Genomic DNA, 19,586 nt, shown 5'->3' on the forward strand with positions numbered 1-19,586 from the left:
GTATAGATATAATTGAATAAAATGGCTAACTTCTGCATCAGGCACAAGAAGGAGCAGGACAAGTGTTATTAAGGAATCACATCTGGAGATTTAGGGACATAGGAAAACAAAACCAATTTCTGGGGATCCTTTCTAGTCCTATTTGCTGCAATTTCCATGACCACAGAATCAGTGAGGTTGGAAAGGACCTTTGAGGTCACCAAGTCCAAACATCCACCCTGCAGCCTGCTCACCACTAAACTGCTGGGATTTGGGCACTGAGACCTTTTCATGCCTGTGGAAGACTGTCCGGTTTTCGGCTGTTTGGGCGGCCTGGAAAGGCCCGGGGTGGCCTTGGGGCAGCCCACGTTTCAAAGGACCAGAAGAGGCTTCAGTTCTTTTCTCGGTCTCGGTGTTTATTAATTGTTTATCTAAAAGATTTTCTCTCGGCCCGACAGAGCTCTGCTCAGCAGCCAGCCATGAGCACACTCCCTGCCCTCCGGACGGTCACCTATCTTTATACCCAAAGTTACGTGTACAATATTTATCATTTTTCCCCAATACCTTTCACCCTTATTGCCCAGTGCACTTTTAGTAATGACCAATCCCAAAGTGCCACCATCACCACAGAAGATGGGGGAGAGAAGAAGAAGAAGGACAGGACACGCCCCAATTCCTCCATCTTACTTCTCTAAACCCCCCTGTACAGAAATCCTAAACCCTGTGTTTCACTCTCTAATTAACTCATCCCTTCACCATTCACCCCGGTGAAACCCTCCTATCCTCATACAGGTGTCGTCTCCTGTGTAGGATCAAAGTCCAGCCACCAGACACTTCTGGAACATTCCAGGACTCCCGAGCCCCCCAAGGGTGCTCTCGGTGACACCTCAGTGCTGAGGTGCTGAGATCCCACAGAAGACCTAAACCACCAAACCAAGATCTTGGCCAGTCAGAAGCACAAATCAGACTTGGGCTCACACAGCAGAGATCCAGCAGGGCTGAGGACAGGAGACTCAAGGTGAGAAGGCTGCAGGGACAGACAGACATTTACCTGCAGGATCAGCAGAGCCATGTAGATTTTGCTGGTTGTTGAAGCAGTCAGTTTCAGCACCCCAAGGAGCACAGCTGTGGAAAAAGGGATGGATGGGAGGGTGAAGTCAACCCCACCTCTCTGGGGTTCCACAGGGGGGTGATGTGGGAGGAACTCTCTGCTCACCTGGGGCCCAGCAGCAGAAGAAGGCAATGGGGTAAAAAACCACCCTTTGTTCCACCATCTTAATCATGGCCCACTGCTGATCCCCCAGGAACCCTGTGGAGTTCACAAACCTCTTGTAGAGCCCTCGGGCCTGACCCAGGATAACCTGGAAAAGAGCAGGCAGATGTTATGGGACAGGCTGGGATCTGCTGGGTTCATCCAGGATGGATCCCAGCCTATCCAACCTTTCCACACAGCACTGAAACCCTGTGGGAGGTGGTGCTTTGCACGTGGCCTTTTCTAAACTGAAGACTCTGAGTTGATTTTGGAATTATTAAATTGTTTAGGCTGGAAAAGATCTCTAAGATCATGAGGTCCAACCATTTATCACCTCTTGCTCGTTCATGCAGGGGGTGATCTCTTCTGCCAAGCTCCAAGCCTTTGAAATCCTGCTAAATATTTCTGGGATGGGTTGACAGAACACAGAACTCCAAAGGGATTTATCTGGTGGCACAGTGATATTTTCCCTTCCAAAATTCCCCTGCCCTGTTTACCAAGAGCACGGAGTGAGCACACAGGGGGGAAAGGATTGAAAACTGAGAGCAGGTTTAGATGGGATGTTGGGAGGAAATCCCTCCCAGAGCAGCTGTGGCTGCCCCATCCCTGGAAGTGTCCAAGGCCAGGCTGGACAGGGCTTGGAGCAGCCTGGGACAGTGCAAGGTGTCCCTGCCCATGGCAGAGAGCGACACTGGATGAGCTCAGAGATGCCTTCCCATCCAAACCATTCCATGAGCTCAGAGATGCCTTCCCACCCAAACCATTCCATGAGCCCAAAGATGCCTTCCCACCCAAACCATTCCATGAGATCAAAGATGCCTTCCCACCCAACCATTCCGATGCCTTCCCACCCAAACCATTCCGATGCCTTCCCACCCAAACCATTCCATGAGCTCAGAGATGCCTTCCCACCCAAACCATTCCGATGCCTTCCCACCCAAACCATTCCGATGCCTTCCCACCCAAACCATTCCATGAGCTCAAAGATGCCTTCCCACCCAAACCATTCCATGAGCTCAAAGATGCCTTCCCACCCAACCATTCCGATGCCTTCCCACCCAACCATTCCATGAGCCCAGAGATGCCTTCCCACCCAACCATTCCGATGCCTTCCCACCCAAACCATTCCATGAGCTCAAAGATGCCTTCCCACCCAAACCATTCCAAAGATGCCTTCCCACCCAACCATTCCATGAGCTCAGAGATGCCTTCCCACCCAAACCATTCCATGAGCTCAGAGATGCCTTCCCACCCAAACCATTCCATGAGCTCAGAGATGCCTTCCCACCAGAACCATTCCATGAGCTCAGAGATGCCTTCCCACCCAAACCATTCCATGAGCTCAAAGATGCCTTCCCACCCAACCCATTCCATGAGCTCAAAGATGCCTTCCCACCCAACCATTCCAATGCCTTCCCACCCAAACCATTCCATGAGCTCAAAGATGCCTTCCCACCCAACCATTCCATGAGCCCAGAGATGCCTTCCCACCTAAACCATTCCGATGCCTTCCCACCCAAACCATTCCATGAGCCCAAAGATGCCTTCCCACCCAAACCATTCCGATGCCTTCCCACCCAACCATTCCGATGCCTTCCCACCCAACCATTCCAAGAGCTCAAAGATGCCTTCCCACCCAACCATTCCATGATTTCCCAGCCTCTGGAGCCACCCAGGGCTCCACAAGCCCCAGCCTTACCAGGATGGCCACGAAGCTGATGAGGAAGGAGACGAGGAAGACGCCGATGCCGTAGAAATGCACGGCGCGGCAAACGGAGCCGCTCAGGCCCTGCGGAGCGCTGGGGGGCTCGGCCACCTCCGTGTGCATCAGGAGACACCTGGGGACACAGGGGACAGCCTGAGCTGCTGCCAGCCCAGCAGGGCAGCCCTGGGGCTGTGCCTCAGCAAGGCAGGGAGCTCACCCGTGCTTCTGGCTGAAGTTCTGGTAGCAATTACTGCTGTTGCCCAGGCAGAACACCGGCACCATGAGGAGGAAAGGGATCAGGCTGGGGGAGAAAGGACAGCATAGTCATGAGTTATTGCAGGTTATTGCACTGCTCCACTTGGGCACTGCTTGGATTTTCTCCCATCACTACAGAGGTCTTTAAAGTTGTTTTTATTGGCACTGCTATGGAAAAGTATTTTATCAGCTTTACCAGTGTTGAGGCTTTCATTTGTGAGGGCTAATCATTGGTAAAGGGAAACCTTCTGGAAAACCACATCCAGTTAATAAAGTTATCATTAACTTGGTTGAAAAAAACCTCTAATTCTGCATTCATGAGGTCACTCTGCTGTTAATGATGAGCTTTACAGCCCTTTTAGTAAAACTTGCTTTTAAACAAGTGGGAAGCAGGGATAGGCACAGTGCAGTTTGCCAAAGCCACACTCTCCCACTAGGGAGAATTAACCAAACCCACACCCTGTGCCAGGGAGAATTAACTGTTACCAAATCCACACCCTGTGCCAGGGAGGATTAACCCTCACCAAATCCACACCCTGTGCCAGGGAGAATTAACCCTCACCAAATCCACACCCTGTGCCAGGGAGAATTAACTCTCACCAAATCCACACCCTGTGCCAGGGAGAATTAACTCTCACCAAATCCACACCCTGTGCCAGGGAGAATTAACCAAATCCACACCCTGTGCCAGGGAGAATAACTCTCACCAAATCCACACCCTGTGCCAGGGAGCAACTTAACCAAATCCACACCTGTGCCAGGGAGAATTAACTCTCACCAAATCCACACTCTGTGCCAGGGAGAATTAACCTCACCAAATCCACACCCTGTGCCAGGGAGAATTAACTGTTACCAAATCCACACCCTGTACCAGGGAGAATTAACCTCACCAAATCCAATCTGTGCCAGGGAGAATTAACCCTCACCAAATCCACACCCTGTGCCAGGGAGAATTAACTGTTACCAAATCCACACCCTGTGCCAGGGAGAATTAACCCTCACCAAATCCACACCCTGTGCCAGGGAGAATTAACTCTCACCAAATCCACACCCTGTGCCAGGGAGAATTAACTCTCACCAAATCCACACCCTGTGCCAGGGAGAATTAACTGTTACCAAATCCACACCCTGTGCCAGGGAGAATTAACCAAATCCACACCCTGTGCCAGGGAGAATTAACTGTTACCAAATCCACACCCTGTGCCAGGGAGAATTAACTCTCTCCAAATCCACACCCTGTGCCAGGGAGAATTAACCCTCACCAAATCCATACCTGTGCCAGGGAGAATTAACCCTACCAAATCTACACCCTGTACCAGGGAGAATTAACTGTTACCAAATCCACACCCTGTGCCAGGGAGAATTAACCCCTCTCCAAATCCACACCCTGTGCCAGGGAGAATTAACCAAATCCACACCCTGTGCCAGGGAGAATTAACCCTCACCAAATCCACACCCTGTGCCAGGGAGAATTAACCCTCACCAAATCCACACCCTGTGCCAGGGAGAATGGAATCTTACCTTGACAAGATCGTTGCTATTCGGCCAACACAACTTGCATAATCTACAACCTGCAAAATCCAAAAATCTTAATTAAAATTATTTCTGCACAGCCCCTGGTTCACAAGAAGAAGCTTCCAGGGAGGATTCAGCAGCTGAGGGGGGTCTGCCCAGCCTAAACTTCCAGGTGGAATATGTGGGATAGAAAATTTGCTGTGCACAGCAAATGTCTGGGGAAGCTGTGCAGGGCAGTGGGTTTGTTGGGAAGAGCTGCACAAGGAATGTTTTGTAGGAATATCTGGGGTATTCCCAGCCTGGCCATGGCAGTGGTGGTGCCTCCCTGCCCTCCCTGTTTGGGTGGGAGGGAGGAATGAACTGCAAGGAGAGATTTTGGTCACGGGGTGTGTGAAGTATTTGCTCAGCCTGCAGTGCAGGGAGGTTTCTCCTGAGTGTTGTGTCCTTGTCCCTGGGTTCCCAGCCTTTGCAGCAGTCCCACTCACCTGGGGGGGCACCCTGAACAGGTTCTGGTTGTATTTCACCTTGAGGTCCATGTACAGGTGCCAGGTGTAGTTGACAGTGTAGAGAAAAGAGGCCACGTAGAATATCTGAGAAATAAAACCAGAATTTCAGTCCTGGAAGAACAATTCCTGGAGCATGTTTAGCTCCTCCCAAATCCCATGGAACAGAGGCAGGATGATGAACACCTGCCAAAGGTGAGGGGCTGAGCCAGGTTGGAAATTCCCACCTTAAACCACACAAAAGCAGCTTCACTTTGGCCTCAGACAGGACAACTAATGACAGCAGAACTATCTTAGAAATAAAGATCTTTGTGATCTGGCTCATTTTTTTGGCTCAGAGCCTGGCAATGAGGGTTTCAGAGGCACTTGGACCTTCTCAATGCTATGTCCATCAGGAAACACAGCACAGATGTGACATTTAGATTTCCTTCTTGCATAATAGGCTCACTAGGCAGAGAATTCACGGAAACAGAAAACAATTGGATATTTCAAGAGGAATGTGAGGGCAGATATTCTCTGCCCTCAGCCTGAGTTAACATCCCAAAAACCTCTTTTCTTCCTCCATGGGAAAAAGGAGAAAAGATAGAGCACACTGAGAGTTTCATAGATTTTGATTCCAGCTTGAGATTAATGTAATTATCTAAAACTTCCTATAAAACTCCCTAAATATTGATCAAATTTGTTTCCAAATTCATGCTTACTCCAGGTTGCCTAATCACACCATGTACATGCCTGTGCTGTGTTTGCCACAGGAAACACAAACTACAGTGGCAAAGAGGAAGGGCTGGACAAGGGAATTTTTTTTTTTTTTAATTTTTATTGTGGCTTTGCTATCCTTTGCCAAAAAGATAAGGAGCACAGGTTTGCCACCCTGGTATCATCCAGGGCTGGGAAAGTGGGCACTAAACAAACCTGGCCTCCTTCACTGAGGCTGTGAATGCTCTTGGCTGGCTCAAGAGGCTGAGTCCAAGGGCTGCCACAGGAACATTGCAGTGACTTTCCAGCTCATTAAATGAGTTTTAATGAGGGGTTGTTACCCTTTCCCAGCTACTTCCAGAGAAGGCCAAAACAGCCCACAAGGATCATTCTCCTGCACTTCAGGACACCTGGGAGAGGCTCATGAAATGTCAGTGCTGCCTTCTGGAGCAGAGACCCAAATGCCAGAGGGAAGGGAAGGGAAGGGAAGGGAAGGGAAGGGAAGGGAAGGGAAGGGAAGGGAAGGGAAGGGAAGGGAAGGGAAGGGAAGGGAAGGAAGGGAAGGGAAGGGAAGGGAAGGGAAGGGAAGGGAAGGGAAGGGAAGGGAAGGGAAGGGAAGGGAAGGGAAGGAGGGAAGGGAAGGGAAGGGGAAGGGAGGGAGGAAGGGAAGGGAAGGGAAGGGAAGGGAAGGGAAGGGAAGGGAAGGGAAGGGAAGGGAAGGGAAGGGAAGGGAATTCTGCTCTCCTGAGCCCCAGCTTTGGGGCTGGGGACAGTCCTGCAGCACTGGCCATGAGGAGCTAAAGCAGAGACACAAGAATCCCTCATTATCCCACTTGTGTGGCTCCCATTGTGCTGCCCAGCGTGAGCAGAGCCTGCCAGGACATTATGAGGCCACTGGAACTGAACTGGAAGGACGTGGGAGAGTTGTGCAATTAAAACCACAATATCTATTCTGGACTTCATTATTGCACTGCAGGACAGCAAAGGGAGCAGTGTTTGCATTCATATCAATCAAAGCTCTGGGGCTGAAAGAGGGAATATCCAAGAACGAAGCAATCTCCTTCTTTATGATACAGTTTGGACACTGGGCAGCTCCATCCACTGCAATATCAGCCTGTGATGGTAAATAATGGCAAACAGCCTGAATAAAGCAAAATATTGCCCTGCTCCTAAGGCAGTGCCTTGAGACACCACAAGGACTCCAGTGTGAGCCTCTCCAAGGGTGAGACAACTCTCCTTGCAGGGAAATTCCACATGGATTTGTGCTCTCAGGAGCTGTTTCAATGCACATTCCCTACTCCAACCTCCACTTCTGCCACAAGAGCAGCATCAAAACTTACAGAAAATATCCCAAATATCCACCATGTTACAATTTTGCAGAACGGGACAGCTTGGCAGGGAGAAGAGACATCATGTTTTAAATAAACTCACATAGAAATCAAATTTCCAGTAAACACAAACCCTGCTGGGCTGTCCCTGCTGGGCTGTCCCTGCCCATCCTCACCTCGGCCCATCTGACACCTTCTGGGTGCTGGTGTGCAGAGAGGCCCCAGGTGTTTGTGAGACATTTATTTACTCATTCCATCAGCTCCCAGATCCCTCCTGCCCTGCAGAATCTGCTGGTTCAACCTGTTACCGGCTCCTCCTTATGCACGAGGTGTTCCCACCTCTCAAGGGCACTGCAGGCTGGTGGGTGAGGAGGTCCTGCACTCTCCCGTGCCCTGGGGAAAGGTTGCCATGGCAAGGGCTCCGTTTGTTTTCATTTCTCCCAGAGCAAACACAGCCCCAGCTCCTGCCAGGCACAATCCGGCTCTGCCACCCAGGCAGTCCCTGTGCCCTGGGGACTGGGGGTGGCACACAGGGGACACTGCCTGAGCTCAGGCTGTGACTCAGCTCTGCCCACCCAGCATGAACACAAAGCCCTCACCTTGTCCCATCCTGTGCTGGTGTCCCTGAGAAGCCACAGGCTGGAAAAGTGAGGGCAGAGAAGAGCCAGAAGTGCAAGGGAGATGAGAAATTATGGGTGTATTTTCCACAGCCAAATTATTTCTCCTCTAGCAGTGCAAATTGCCTCCAGGCCATAAAAACATCACATCAGCTGAAAGAGCTGTCCCCCAGGCAAGGGAAACAGCTCAGGAACAGCCTCAGTCCTGCTTTGCTCTCTCTACCTTCCAGCTCAGAAAGCCTCTCCCAAGCTCTCCTCATTTTCCCATCTTAAAAACATCTTTGATGTCATTCTGCATCATTCCCAAGTGGCCAAGTTACCCAAACCTCACTGTTTCTCCCAACATGAACAGACTGCAGAGCCAGCAGGGCTGGAGGGACCAGAGATGAGCCTGGAGTTGAACAGTTGCTCTCACCACCCTCAGCAACACATCTGTACCCCAAAACAGCTGCTGAAACAACCCTGGGCTGCAGGAGGCCATGCCCAGACACACAGCAGCAGGAACAATTCCATCCTGCACCTGCAGCTGCTTCCCTGCCCTCTCTGAGGCACGTGGAGATCCTTTCCAGCTCTGGATGCTGCTGTTCCATGAGGACATTCAGTTCCCAGCTGTGGGTGCCACCACACTGCCAGGGAGCTGCCTGAGCCCGCACATCAAAGCTTCCAAAAGCCCCTTGATCCTCCCTGCCATATCCTTTAAAAGGAAAAAATTAATTCCAGAGATCATTTATGAACTCCCACACTCAGCTGGACCCTGCAGAGATTTTTGAGAGCTGAGATTTCCAAGGCCTGGTGTTGAAATGGGAACTGGGTGAGGCAATAACAAACTGTGAGGAAAACAGTGCTCACCCACCCTACTCCAACTGGTGCCCAGCACAGGGATCAGCTGAGGCACTGGGACACAGGCTGAGCTTGTGCTGGTCCTTGGGAAGAGCAAGAACTGGGATGTTCATGTGAGGAATTTAAATCTGAGCTCAAAAGTCACAGAATGTGTCTGTTCCTGCCCAGGCTGGAGGAAGCACAAAGAGAAATGGAAAAGCTGCCATGTGAGAGCAGAGATCCATGGGCATGCATCCAACAGGACACAGATCCAGTCCCACCTGCTCATTTCACACCAGCAACACAAAATCCCACCTTCTCCTCCTCCCACACACCAGAGGATCCCAAACCCCAGTGCCTGACCTCCCTTTTCCACACAAAGCCAAGAGAAACAGCCCCAGGGCCAGGCTCTGATCACCAGCGAGGTTAATTATGACAAATGACAAGGTTAATGACAGAATGTGGTGCCAAGGCCGCTCACCTGTCCCGTGGCCTGCAGGTTGTAGCAGATGAGGTCCTGCTGGGAGGTGGGTGAGCTGTAGAGCAGGGCCCCAGCCAGCCAGCACATGCCCAGCAGCAGATCTGAGAGGCTCAGGTAGAAAAGTGGACGCACCTGGAAAAGGGAAAAAAGGAAAATCTCAGCAGGTGTGAGTGGAGTCACAGCCCCCCCAGCTGCAGATTTACTCCCTTATCAGACATAAAGATATTTAATACAGCCTTCCAAAGGTTTTTCTGCAGGTGAGGAAAGTTTTTCAGTAGAAAAACCTCACTGCAAAGTTGTTTTGAAAGCCCGAATTGAGGGGAAGTGGGGCATAAGTGGCACTTTGTGGAGGGATGATTTACCCTCAGGGAAGCACTGTGACAACATTTCTGAGACCAGTCAATTCATCTTCACCCTAAAAAAAGTGTCCTTTACTTTAAAAGCCAAGCAAGTTCAAAGAAAAGTTACCAGATGAAAACTTTTCAGGCTCTACTCCTGAATATCATCCTTGTTTTCAGTCCTTTAAAACTCCCACACCAATTACAGCAGAGAGATGAATTGTGTGGGACATCAGTCCCAGGTTATCTGGTGTTATCTGAACACTGGCACCTCCCAGCCCTTCTCCCACAGCTTTCCTTGCAGGGAAATTCCACATTGTGCTCTCAGGAGCTGTTCCAATGCACATTCCCTGCTCCAACCTCCACTTCTGCCACAAGAGCAGCATCAAAACTTACAGAAAATATCCCAAATATCCACCACGTTACAATTTTGCAGAACGGGACAGCTTGGCAGGGAGAAGAGACATCATGTTTTAAATAAACTCACATAGAAATCAAACTTCCAGTAAACACAAACCCTTCCTCAGCTCTGGGATTACTTGAAACACATTTTTCTATGAGTTCCATGCCATTTCAGCTGATGACTAAGGTTGGGTTTATTTTACAAGCTGGATTAATTTCCACTGAGAGCCATTATTGCTGCAAAGGAGTCATGTCTCCTTTAACAACAGTTTCCAGCCCATTTCCAGTTTGCACACACTGGCCAGGACTGTAAACACTGCAGGAAAACATTTGTGCAAAAATTCTGGCCAACATTTTCTTTGTTAGTGGCAGAGCAGAGACTCTGGAAAAGCAGCCTAATTACCTACATTCTTAATTAAAGCCTTGGGTACCTCATTTTCAGCATCCAGGAGAGAAAATTGTGGTGTTTTTCTTTCCCTACAGAAAATGATAATTCCAAACACAGCATGGAAATGCTTCAGCAGGCTTTGATTTTGTATTTCTTTTCATGGAGCTGAGCTTTTGGTGAGATTTGCCTCGATATTGTCCTGGAAGTAAATGCATGCCACCCATCAGGTTGTGTTTTACTTGTTCTCATGTGCAGTGAGAGCTTAGGAAGTGTGGTAAGAGTTAAGGTAGATTGAGCAGATTTGTCCATAGGGTGTGAAGGAGCACGAGGCACAAAGATCTGGAGTTAATTTTAATTTTTTTATCTATAAATGCCTTTTTTAAACCAGGCTTTTCCTCACTGGTGCAGAAATGAAGCCCTGGCACGACAGGCTGGGGGCACTGTCCAGTTTGTGATGGAGGCAGGTTAAACCAAACAGATCTAAAATAAGCAAAGAAGGCACTTTTGCAATCCAACAGGTGACCTCTGTCTCCAGCACAAGTGCCCTTGCAGCAAGGCACTGCTGGTGGGCCCAGGAGCTGCTCTGGATAAAGGAGGTGACACAGGGACACGTGTGGCTCTGGCTTGAAAAAGGGGAAAAAGGGGAAAGAAAATAACCACTGGTATTTATAAAATAGAGGAAGGGACTGCAAAGATGTAATGATTTCCATCCTGCAGCACACACGGGGGTTTGGCTCTGTGGCCATGGCCCAGGCACATGCTGAGCTGAAGGTTCCTCCTCAAACCTGCTGAGCTGAGGTTTCTTCCTCAAACCTGTTCAGCTGAGAGCTCTTCCTCAAATGTGTTGGGCTGAGGGTTCTTCCTTGCTTGCCATCACCTCTTCTGAATGATTTACCTCAGGCTGAGGGATTTATTGACCCCATAGAGACAGAGAGCAAGCTTCAAGAATGCAATATTTGATTTCTGAGGTTGGGGCAGGAAGTGTTTCTAAGATCCTTCTCCTCCCAGCCTCCAGAGCTGTTTATTTTTAAATGTTTTGCTGTGGCTCCTCATGACTCAGGGAATAATCTGTTTGTGGCTAGCCTTGATATGGATCACTTCCAACCCTTTTGTTTACAAACTTCCACTTCAGACCCGAGACATGAGGACAAGATTATGGGGAAGTTGATGGAGATTTTGTCACTTTTGAAACCCAGATCTCCCCTGGCAGCAGAGGAGCCTGGAAGGCTGATGCAAACCAGTCCCTCCAGCTGGCATCCAGCCCTCCTCTGCGGATCTGCAGAAATAATCTGAGCAGAAACATCTGGAGCCTCTGGAGCAGGAAGAGCCCATTGCTGACCTGGAGCCATGAGTGGCTCATGAGCAGCTCCCAAGCCACAGCCCCATCACATGACTGAGAGCAGAAGGGCTCCTGAGCACCCAGGCCATGGGAGCCAGCAGGATGAGGCTGCTGAGTCACAGCAGGACGCTGCCAACATCATTCCAGAGAGAGAACCCCAGCAGGAATCACATCTGGAGCTTCCCAGGTGGTGCAGATGTGGTAGAAGGAGGCTTTGATGTGTACCTTGAGCAGCACAAGCTCAAGTAGGTTTTCCATCCCAGCCTTCTTCTAAGGTGAATTCCCATTCTTCCCTGGGGATTCATGGAGATCTCCACAGTTTATTCTGGGTGTGCTGGGCAGAGCATTTCCACAGGCTGGCTGGGAGCAAGGTCCTCCCTGCTGTAAGTGGGACAGCTTTGCCCTGCAAACATGGACTCCTGTTCTCCTTCCCACCGTGTCATCCAACAATGTGCCAGCTGCCTGCATTCCTTGCTTCTCCAGGGACAGCTCCAGGAATTCCCTGGAAGTCCCATTCTCTGGGCTGCAGATCGAATCCACGATGTACAAAGAGCATGAAGATGAAGGAAGGACAAATACAGCTGCTGCCAGCTCCACTGACTTTTGGGCTGAGCCTGCAAACCCTGCACAGCAAATCCCAACTTCACAGGGATCAGCTTGGCTCACAGCCCCCAGGAAGCCCTGGACACACAGAGGGACTGCATGTGGACCCCCAAGCCTGGCAGGATGGGATGGAGGCTGTGGGGTCAGTTTTAGTAGCACATCTGCCCAGAGAGACTCCTCAGAGACAGCCAAAATCCAACCCTTATAAAAGCATTTCTGCAGGGGCAGCTCCAGTTGGCACTCCAGCAGCTTTGTGCGCAACTGCTCAGCCCCCCAGGAGTTTGGCCCCACTGAGGAGGGCACACCAAGAAATACCTGCTCCAGGAATGACTGGAGGACTTTCCTGGAGCAGCAGAAAGCTGCAGGAACCTGCTTCTTCCTGCAGAAGCACAGGTTCAAGGTCAGCCCTTTCACCTCCTACCAAGACAAAGAGCCCAATTCTTAGCAAGCCTTTTGCCTCCCAGCTATTAAACAAGTTTTAACCACATAACCCTGAGACCTGCAGCTGCTCCTAAGGGAGTCTGTGCTAAAGGTGTGACCCACATAGAGGGACTGACACCACAGCTGAGGGAGGGAGAAGGAAGCTCAGACCTTACCTCGGGGGACCGCACTGCGTTTTGGAAGACGGCGTAGGCAATAATTGAGCTGGAACCTACAACGCTGAGAAAACAAAGCACAGGTTGGGACAGGAGCGCGTCTGCCTCGCTGGGAGACGCGAGTTCTCTTTTTTTTTTTGCTTTTCTGGGTAAAATCACCTTCGCCACAGTAACTCTATGGGCAGCGTGTCGTACCTGAGCATGGCCATGGTGAACTGGATCCACTGGAGCGCGGAGTAGACCTGGGGAGAAGGACGGGAGGGAGCTCAGGTGACACCGGGACCCGGGAGGAACGGGCAGCACGGACCGGGGACCGGGAGCCCGGGGGGGAAGGACAAGGAGCGGGGATCGGGATAGGAGCGGGCAGCGCGGAGCTGGCAAGGTGGACAGGCGGGTCCCGGAGAAGAGCGGGCAGCACGGACCGGGGACGGGGACCAGGGACCGCAGAGTCCTGGGAAGGGGCAGCACGGACCGGGGACTGGGGACAGCGGGATCCCGAAGAGGAATAAGCAGCACAGACTGGGGGAGGATCGTGCAACGCTGCCGGTGCCGCCGGGCACGGAGCGGGGCGCAGGGCTGGGGCAGGACTGTGAGGGGATGGACGAGAAGAGACGCGCACAGAGAGGTCCCGGGGAGGGGACAGCCGCTGTCCCGAGGGGTGCCGGTGCCGGCGGGGCCCGCTCACCTCCTGCCAGCCCCCATCCAGCCGGTCCGCCTCCGCCGGCAGGGCCATGGGTACCGCCGCCGCCGCCGCACCGCTCCGGGGCTGCGGGCACCGCCCGCGCTCCGCCCCGGGGCCGCACCGCGCCCGGCCCCCGCCGGCGGGGCCGGCTGCGGGGAGCGCCCGGTGGCAGAGAGGGGCTGAGGGGACAGGAGCCTGGGGCAAACAGCGGGATTGGCGTCCCGGGCACCGGAGTCCCGCGCATCCCTCCGGGGGCAGAACCGGCCGAGCCCCGGTGGGCGGGCTCGCTCCGGTCACCGCCGCCCCGGGCTCCCCTCACGGAGCCGCCCTGAGGCGACCCCGCTTAGCCTTGACCCCGCCCACTCGTGACGTCACCAGCGTCCGGGGGCGGGAAGGCGCTTCGGGGAGCGGGCGGCGGCTCTGAGGGGGCTGCTCCCCTCAGGGAACCCGGGCACGGCTCCTTCAGGGTCCCGGGGGCTGCTGCCCTCAGGGAGACCGGGCACGGCTCCTTCAGAGTCCTGCGGGGACTGCTCCCCTCAGGAAACCCGGGCACGGCTCCTTCAGGGTCCCGGGGGCTGCTGCCCTCAGAGAGACCGGGCACGGCTCCTTCAGAGTCCGGAGGGCTGCTGCCCTCAGGGAGACCGGGCACGGCTCCTTCAGAGTCCTGCGGGGACTGCTCCCCTCAGGGAACCCGGGCACGGCTCCTTCAGAGTCCCGCGGCTGCTCCCCTCAGGAAACCCGGGCACGGCTCCTTCAGGGTCCCGGGGGCTGCTGTCCTCAGAGAGACAGGGGACGGCTCCTTCAGAGTCCCGCGGCTGCTCCCCTCAGAGAATACGGGCACGCTTCCCTCAGAATCCTGCGTGTTGCTCCCCTCAGAGAATACGGGCACGCTTCCCTCAGAATCCTGCGGGTTGCTCCCCTCAGAGAACCCTGGGACTGCTCCCTTCACAGATCCAGGGCACGGTCCCCTCAAGTGCTGCGCCTATCAGGGGCTGCTCCCTTCAGAGTCCTGGGGAATAGTTCGTTCCTTCAGTGCTTCGAGAACGGCTCCCCTCAGAGAAAGATTCCCTCGAGGGAATTCCCTCCGGGGCTGAGCCAGGCGGGACAAATCTCCACACAGCGCTCCCAAGGACTGCCCGCCATGCCGGGGCCCTTCCTCTGCCGCACCTGAGGGGAGAGAGCTCTGGGCCACTCTCACCTCGCTCCAGCCATCACAGCCTCCCCTCTGATCATTGTAGTTTTTCTATAGTGGTTAATAAGCAGCTCTGAAGTGGAATTTTTTTTTTATTATAGCATTATTAATACATTTTATCTCGCAGCAACATCTGCTCCTTGTACCCACCCCAAGATTCAAAAGGCAGCAAAGCTCCCACAGGAATCAGTTTTGTTTAAAGCATACTTTTAAGGTAAAACTCACAGGTGTTTTTCTCTTTTCAACTCTGTCACCCTGACCAGGGCTTCAGCATCTTCCAGAAGCATCCGAATTCCACAGAGTGTGAACTGCACAGTTCTGAGGATTGACCTGATCCTTGGGCCAGGCATCTCCTTTTAAATAACACACACGAGGCTTCTAAGGACACAAATACTTCTGCTTCCTCTTACAAGACCTCATTTTCAAATATTCAGAACTACCAAACACTGATGAGGATTTAGTTTGAGAGTGTCAATTGTTTCTGGAGGCTAGAAAAACATTTTGTTCATGAAAGTTTGGGCAGGTAAAACACCTCTTCAGCTGTAAGAAAACTCACCCAAATTTACCTCTGAAAACCCGATTTTTTTTCACAAACTGGTGAGACTGAGTGTAATAGCACCTCAAGGAGACTCTGCCCTTGCTCAGAACTCACTTCACTGTGTCAAGGTATCACAAAGGATTTCAGGAGAATATTTAATGAAATGGCTGCTCTGGACAGAAAATGAGGGACATGCTGTGAACTGTCTTCACTGCCAGCACTTGGCTGATACCCAAAGCAAACAGGGACAGAAGCCATGGAAGGGGAAGGCAGAAAAAGGAAGCTCTGAGTCTCTGAGTCAACAACAGGTAAGAACAAGACTTAGAGCCAAAATGGGACAACACAAGGAGTGTGAGGGGTAGATTAACAAGCATAAAACCCAAGGATATTACAGACAGAAAAAGGTGGGGAAATAGAGGGAACCCAATCTGTACCTTACCCAGCATGTAAGATGGAATGAGAGACTGAATTTTGTTATTTGTTAGCCAGGGAACAGCTGTAAAAACCACCAGGAATGAGCTTCTGGCCAATCTAGAGCTTTTTTTTTTGTTGTCTGCTTTAACACTGTTACTGGATAGCATTACACAATACTTGCTGTGTCTCGCTTTTAGGTGATTTTCCCCACATTTACAATACTGTGTTTTTAAGGAATTTCTTCCTCTTGATCTTCTAAACTGAGAATCCCAGAAGGAGATCTGCTGCCCTCTTGAAGCCAGCGGGAAGTTTGCTTGCATTAAGGAGAACTGGTTAGGACTCTTGACAGTGTTTCACAGCTTGCAGAAGAGTTCTCCAACACATCAGAGCTCATCTTTGTCACTATTCTTCTTCCGGAAAGAAGTGAGGATGTTGAGGCTTTTCTGGAGCTCCTCCTTCTTTCCATCACTCATCTTGTTCTTCTCGATCAGCTTGGTGATTCGGACGACTTCGTTAGCAGCAAACTCCTCTCCCTGCTCCAAGATCTTGCTCATAATTTTCAAGTATTGCTCTGCCGACTTCTTCTCGGTTTCTTTTGCTTTTCCTAAATTCTCCTGGCCCTTTTTCAGGAGGGCCTGGCGATCAGATTTCTCTGTGGTGCTCATGAATTTGCTGGCCAGCACATCATACTCCTTCAGGCAGCCTGGCATCCCCAGGTAGATGCCATTACTCTTCAGCCAGCGCTGAATAGCCCCAGCCTTGATCTCCCCACCATAAAGTAAAGGATTTTTAAAGTCACCATCCTGGAACAAGTAAAAAACAGGGAATTTTTCCTTGTCCAGCTTGTACTTCTCTCCCAGCTCAGTGTTCAGTTTATCACCGTAATCTGTCAAGGGACAACGAAACACAGAAAAGCAAAATTAATCAAAAATTAAATTAGGATTCCCTCCCACACAAATATTTGTAGGCAGAGCTTCAACATGTCCTAATAACCTGTCTGCCAGGAAATCACAGTGTCATGGAAATATCCTGAGCTGGAAGGGACCCAAAAGATTCACTGAGTCCAACTTCCAGCCCTGCTCAAGACACCCCAAAATCCCAAATATTCCCTGAGCTCTGGCAGCCTTGGGGCCCTGACCATTTTTGGAGAACCTGTTCCAAGGAAATGCCACACACTGAAATAAAAACACCTCATAAAATCATTTTTGCAAGGCAAACATTCAGTGGCTTTTCCAAAGAAAAAGACTTTAATGGTGTTTTGCTGTGACTGTGAGAGTGTAAGACATTGGCAGGACCTTTTGTATAAACCCTGTCCTCCTTATGGGAAATCAATACCCTTTTTCCTCTTATTTTCCTCTACCCATTGATTTTATCTGATTTTACAGTGAAATAAGAGTTTTTCCTGTCTGTGTGCAGAGAATGATTTGGTTCTGACAGCATGCCAAGCTCCAAGAGATTTACTCATCTCACAGAAATGATATTTATTCCTGAGGACAGAAAACAAAGCCATTTCAAATATGCTCCCTAGAGTATTCCACATATGCTTAGAAATATCAGAGTGGGTAAAACTTCACAGTTTGATAATTAAGCCTAAATTCTTAATTCAACCTCCAAAGCAACATCAGGTGACAGTGATCTGTTTTTCACTCTTTTTCTCTTAATTCCAGTCACAATCACATCAAGTTAAAGCAGCCACAGTGCAAGAACCCCTTGCTGTGCTGCCCCAGGCTTTGCTGCATGGAATTAATCACACTAAATATTCTTTGTCTGAGCAGGGTTGTAGCTAAAGCACGATTCTGGTGAGCTCTGCTCCCTGCACGTGGGACAAAAAGGTTTCTCTCAGCAAAGAAGGAAGGGGAAAAAAAAAGGCAAGAATTGCAGGGGATGAGGAGGTGGCAGCAGTTCAGCAGCGTGGGCTGGCTCCTCATTACCCAGCCCAGATGGATCAGCAGCTCTCCCACGCACAGCCAGGGCAGGAGCTCCACTCTCACATCCATCCCTCCCCCAGAACTGCTCAGAACCTGCAGAAATCACAGTGAAATTATCCCCTCCCCACCAGCCCACTGAGCTCCTCACCTGATATTCCCACTTCTGCCACCAGCAGATCCTCACTGGAGCCGGAGCTCTCTGCCAGCTTTTTAAACTCATCTTGTTTCTCACCATAGGGATATTGTGTGTCAAACTTCACAAGGACAAACTTGTGCTTTGGAATGACCTAAAACAAGAAGGAAAAGACAAAACAAAACTTGATCATTTCAGGTCTGAGCAATGCACAAGTTGTTTTTGCTTGTCCTTTTTTCCTGTGCAATTGGGAGATGCAGAGGAGAATGGAAATTTGATATAATTATGGCCTTTGAGAAATGACTCAGTGTTGTGTGGAGGAAAGACTGAGCTTTGAGTGTCTGTATTCCTGCACCAGATGATAGTGTGTGGTAGGTTTAGGGGATCTGATAATGCCTTTCATTATAAGATTTGCTGCTTGTAAATCTGACTGGCATCTTGCAAGAACATCAGCTAAAACATTGTCCAGTGGGACGTGAGGAGGAGAGAGGCCAAATGTAATTTCATGTTATTCTGAGGTGTCCCAGCATGAGAGCTGCACTCCTGGCTGGGAGGGGACACAGGGAGGCAGCGCAGATGCTGGAGCTGTTGCACTGCTACATCAAATGGAGAATTCACATTTAATTGATTCCTCTTCACTTCAGCCTTGCTCTGCTCAGACGATGCCTTTTCCAATTAGTTTGGCAATGGACTCCGTCACCCCTTGGGGGATTTTCCCCTCCCTGCCGTGGAAGACCTTGCAAAATCTTTTTGTTCTCGCGAACAGGTTGAGGTTGCAGCACAGCTCCCCACCTACACAGCGCTCTGCCAGCGCTGCTCAGGCACTGCACATCTGCATGCACAGGTGGCTGCAGGCTCGGTCCCGGCCTGCCGAGCGGTCGGTGTCCCGGTGGGGAGCGCACCGGGCCCGGGGAAGATTCCGTCCTAGCAAAGTGATTTAGTGAAGGGAAAAAAAACGATGGGGAAAAAAAAAAAAAAGCGCCTGTTGCTGTTTGATGAACAAGTGGAACCCAAGCAGCGCGCCCACGGCCCCGGCTCCATCCCGGCACGGTGCTGCCCTCCCTCAGCGGCACAGACAGCACAGCCCGGCCGAGGAGCGGCGGCTGCGGCCGCACCTCCCCGCGCCGGTACCGCCGGGCCGGACCCCGCGGCTCGGCTCCACTTGGACCGCGCCGATTGGCTGCCGGCCGCGACCGCCGCGCTCCCATTGGCTGAATGCCGCGGCCACCGCGCTCCCATTGGCTGCGGCGCGGCCGCTCCGCCGGCACCGAGCGCTCCCCGCGCCGGCGGCGGCAGCAGCGACCCCGTGCCCGCGGCCCCGCCGCGCCCCCCGCCTTCCTCCCGGGCCCCGGGGCTGCCGCCGGCCTCGGGGATACACAGCCCGGTGCGGCCCCACGTCCGCCCTCCCAGCGCTCCGGCAGGCCCCCAGCGCCGTACCTTGTAGAAGGTGATGGTGTCGAGCGGCACGGAGCCCTTGGTGTGCAGCGTGCTGCCGCCGGGCAGCACCAGGCCGAGCAGGCAGAGCAGCACCGAGCCGGCGGCAGCCGCCGCAGCCATGGCGGAGCGCGGAGGGAGCGGAGCTGCGGAGCCACGTGACGGCGCGACGGCCGCCGCCGGGGGCTCGCCTCGCCCCGCCCCGCTGCCCGGGGCCACCGGGGGAGCGGCAGCGCTCGGGGGCGGGCGGGGGCTCCGGCACCGTGCGGGCCCGGGAGCGCAGCGAAAGGAGCCGTGGGGTGGGTGCGCGGTTGGATGCAGGCGGGCACTGCCACAGCCCGCTCAAACAGAGGTTTTTGTGCTGCCAGGGGAGATTTCACGCACGGCCAGCCCGCACTTGCACACAACGTGTCCTTATCGTGGAAAGACTGGATGAAAAGCAAGCAAGC

The 19,586-nt window shown here is 52.1% G+C and overlaps 2 protein-coding genes across 3 annotated transcripts in view; both read right to left on the minus strand.

Moving 5' to 3' along the window:
* Positions 1 to 13,702, minus strand: part of TMEM116 (transmembrane protein 116) — a 24,731-nt gene extending 11,029 nt beyond the window's left edge. For both annotated transcript variants that reach the window (XR_010442116.1, XM_064726675.1), the window contains exons 1-10: positions 13,502 to 13,702; positions 13,012 to 13,058; positions 12,817 to 12,880; positions 9,151 to 9,282; positions 5,192 to 5,296; positions 4,713 to 4,762; positions 3,154 to 3,237; positions 2,931 to 3,069; positions 1,196 to 1,340; positions 1,031 to 1,104 (exon numbers count right to left, since the gene is read on the minus strand). Coding sequence is in view for 1 of the 2 variants with exons in the window: in XM_064726675.1 (XP_064582745.1) it covers positions 1,031 to 1,104; positions 1,196 to 1,340; positions 2,931 to 3,069; positions 3,154 to 3,237; positions 4,713 to 4,762; positions 5,192 to 5,296; positions 9,151 to 9,282; positions 12,817 to 12,880; positions 13,012 to 13,058; positions 13,502 to 13,549 (888 nt within the window). In the remaining variant the exon portion in view is untranslated. The remainder of the gene's footprint in view (positions 1 to 1,030; positions 1,105 to 1,195; positions 1,341 to 2,930; positions 3,070 to 3,153; positions 3,238 to 4,712; positions 4,763 to 5,191; positions 5,297 to 9,150; positions 9,283 to 12,816; positions 12,881 to 13,011; positions 13,059 to 13,501) is intronic.
* Positions 13,703 to 14,764: 1,062 nt separating this feature from the next.
* Positions 14,765 to 19,323, minus strand: ERP29 (endoplasmic reticulum protein 29). Its single transcript, XM_064727009.1, has 3 exons — positions 19,141 to 19,323; positions 17,719 to 17,857; positions 14,765 to 16,528 (listed from the first exon to the last, which is right to left on the minus strand). The coding sequence occupies exons 1-3, from the start codon at positions 19,258 to 19,260 to the stop codon at positions 16,026 to 16,028; spliced, it is 762 nt and encodes a 253-aa protein (XP_064583079.1). The 5' UTR covers positions 19,261 to 19,323; the 3' UTR covers positions 14,765 to 16,025.
* Positions 19,324 to 19,586: the final 263 nt, after the last annotated feature.

This window comes from Zonotrichia leucophrys, chromosome 15, assembly GCF_028769735.1.
Source record: "Zonotrichia leucophrys gambelii isolate GWCS_2022_RI chromosome 15, RI_Zleu_2.0, whole genome shotgun sequence".
In the NCBI taxonomy this organism is placed as follows: domain Eukaryota; kingdom Metazoa; phylum Chordata; class Aves; order Passeriformes; family Passerellidae; genus Zonotrichia; species Zonotrichia leucophrys.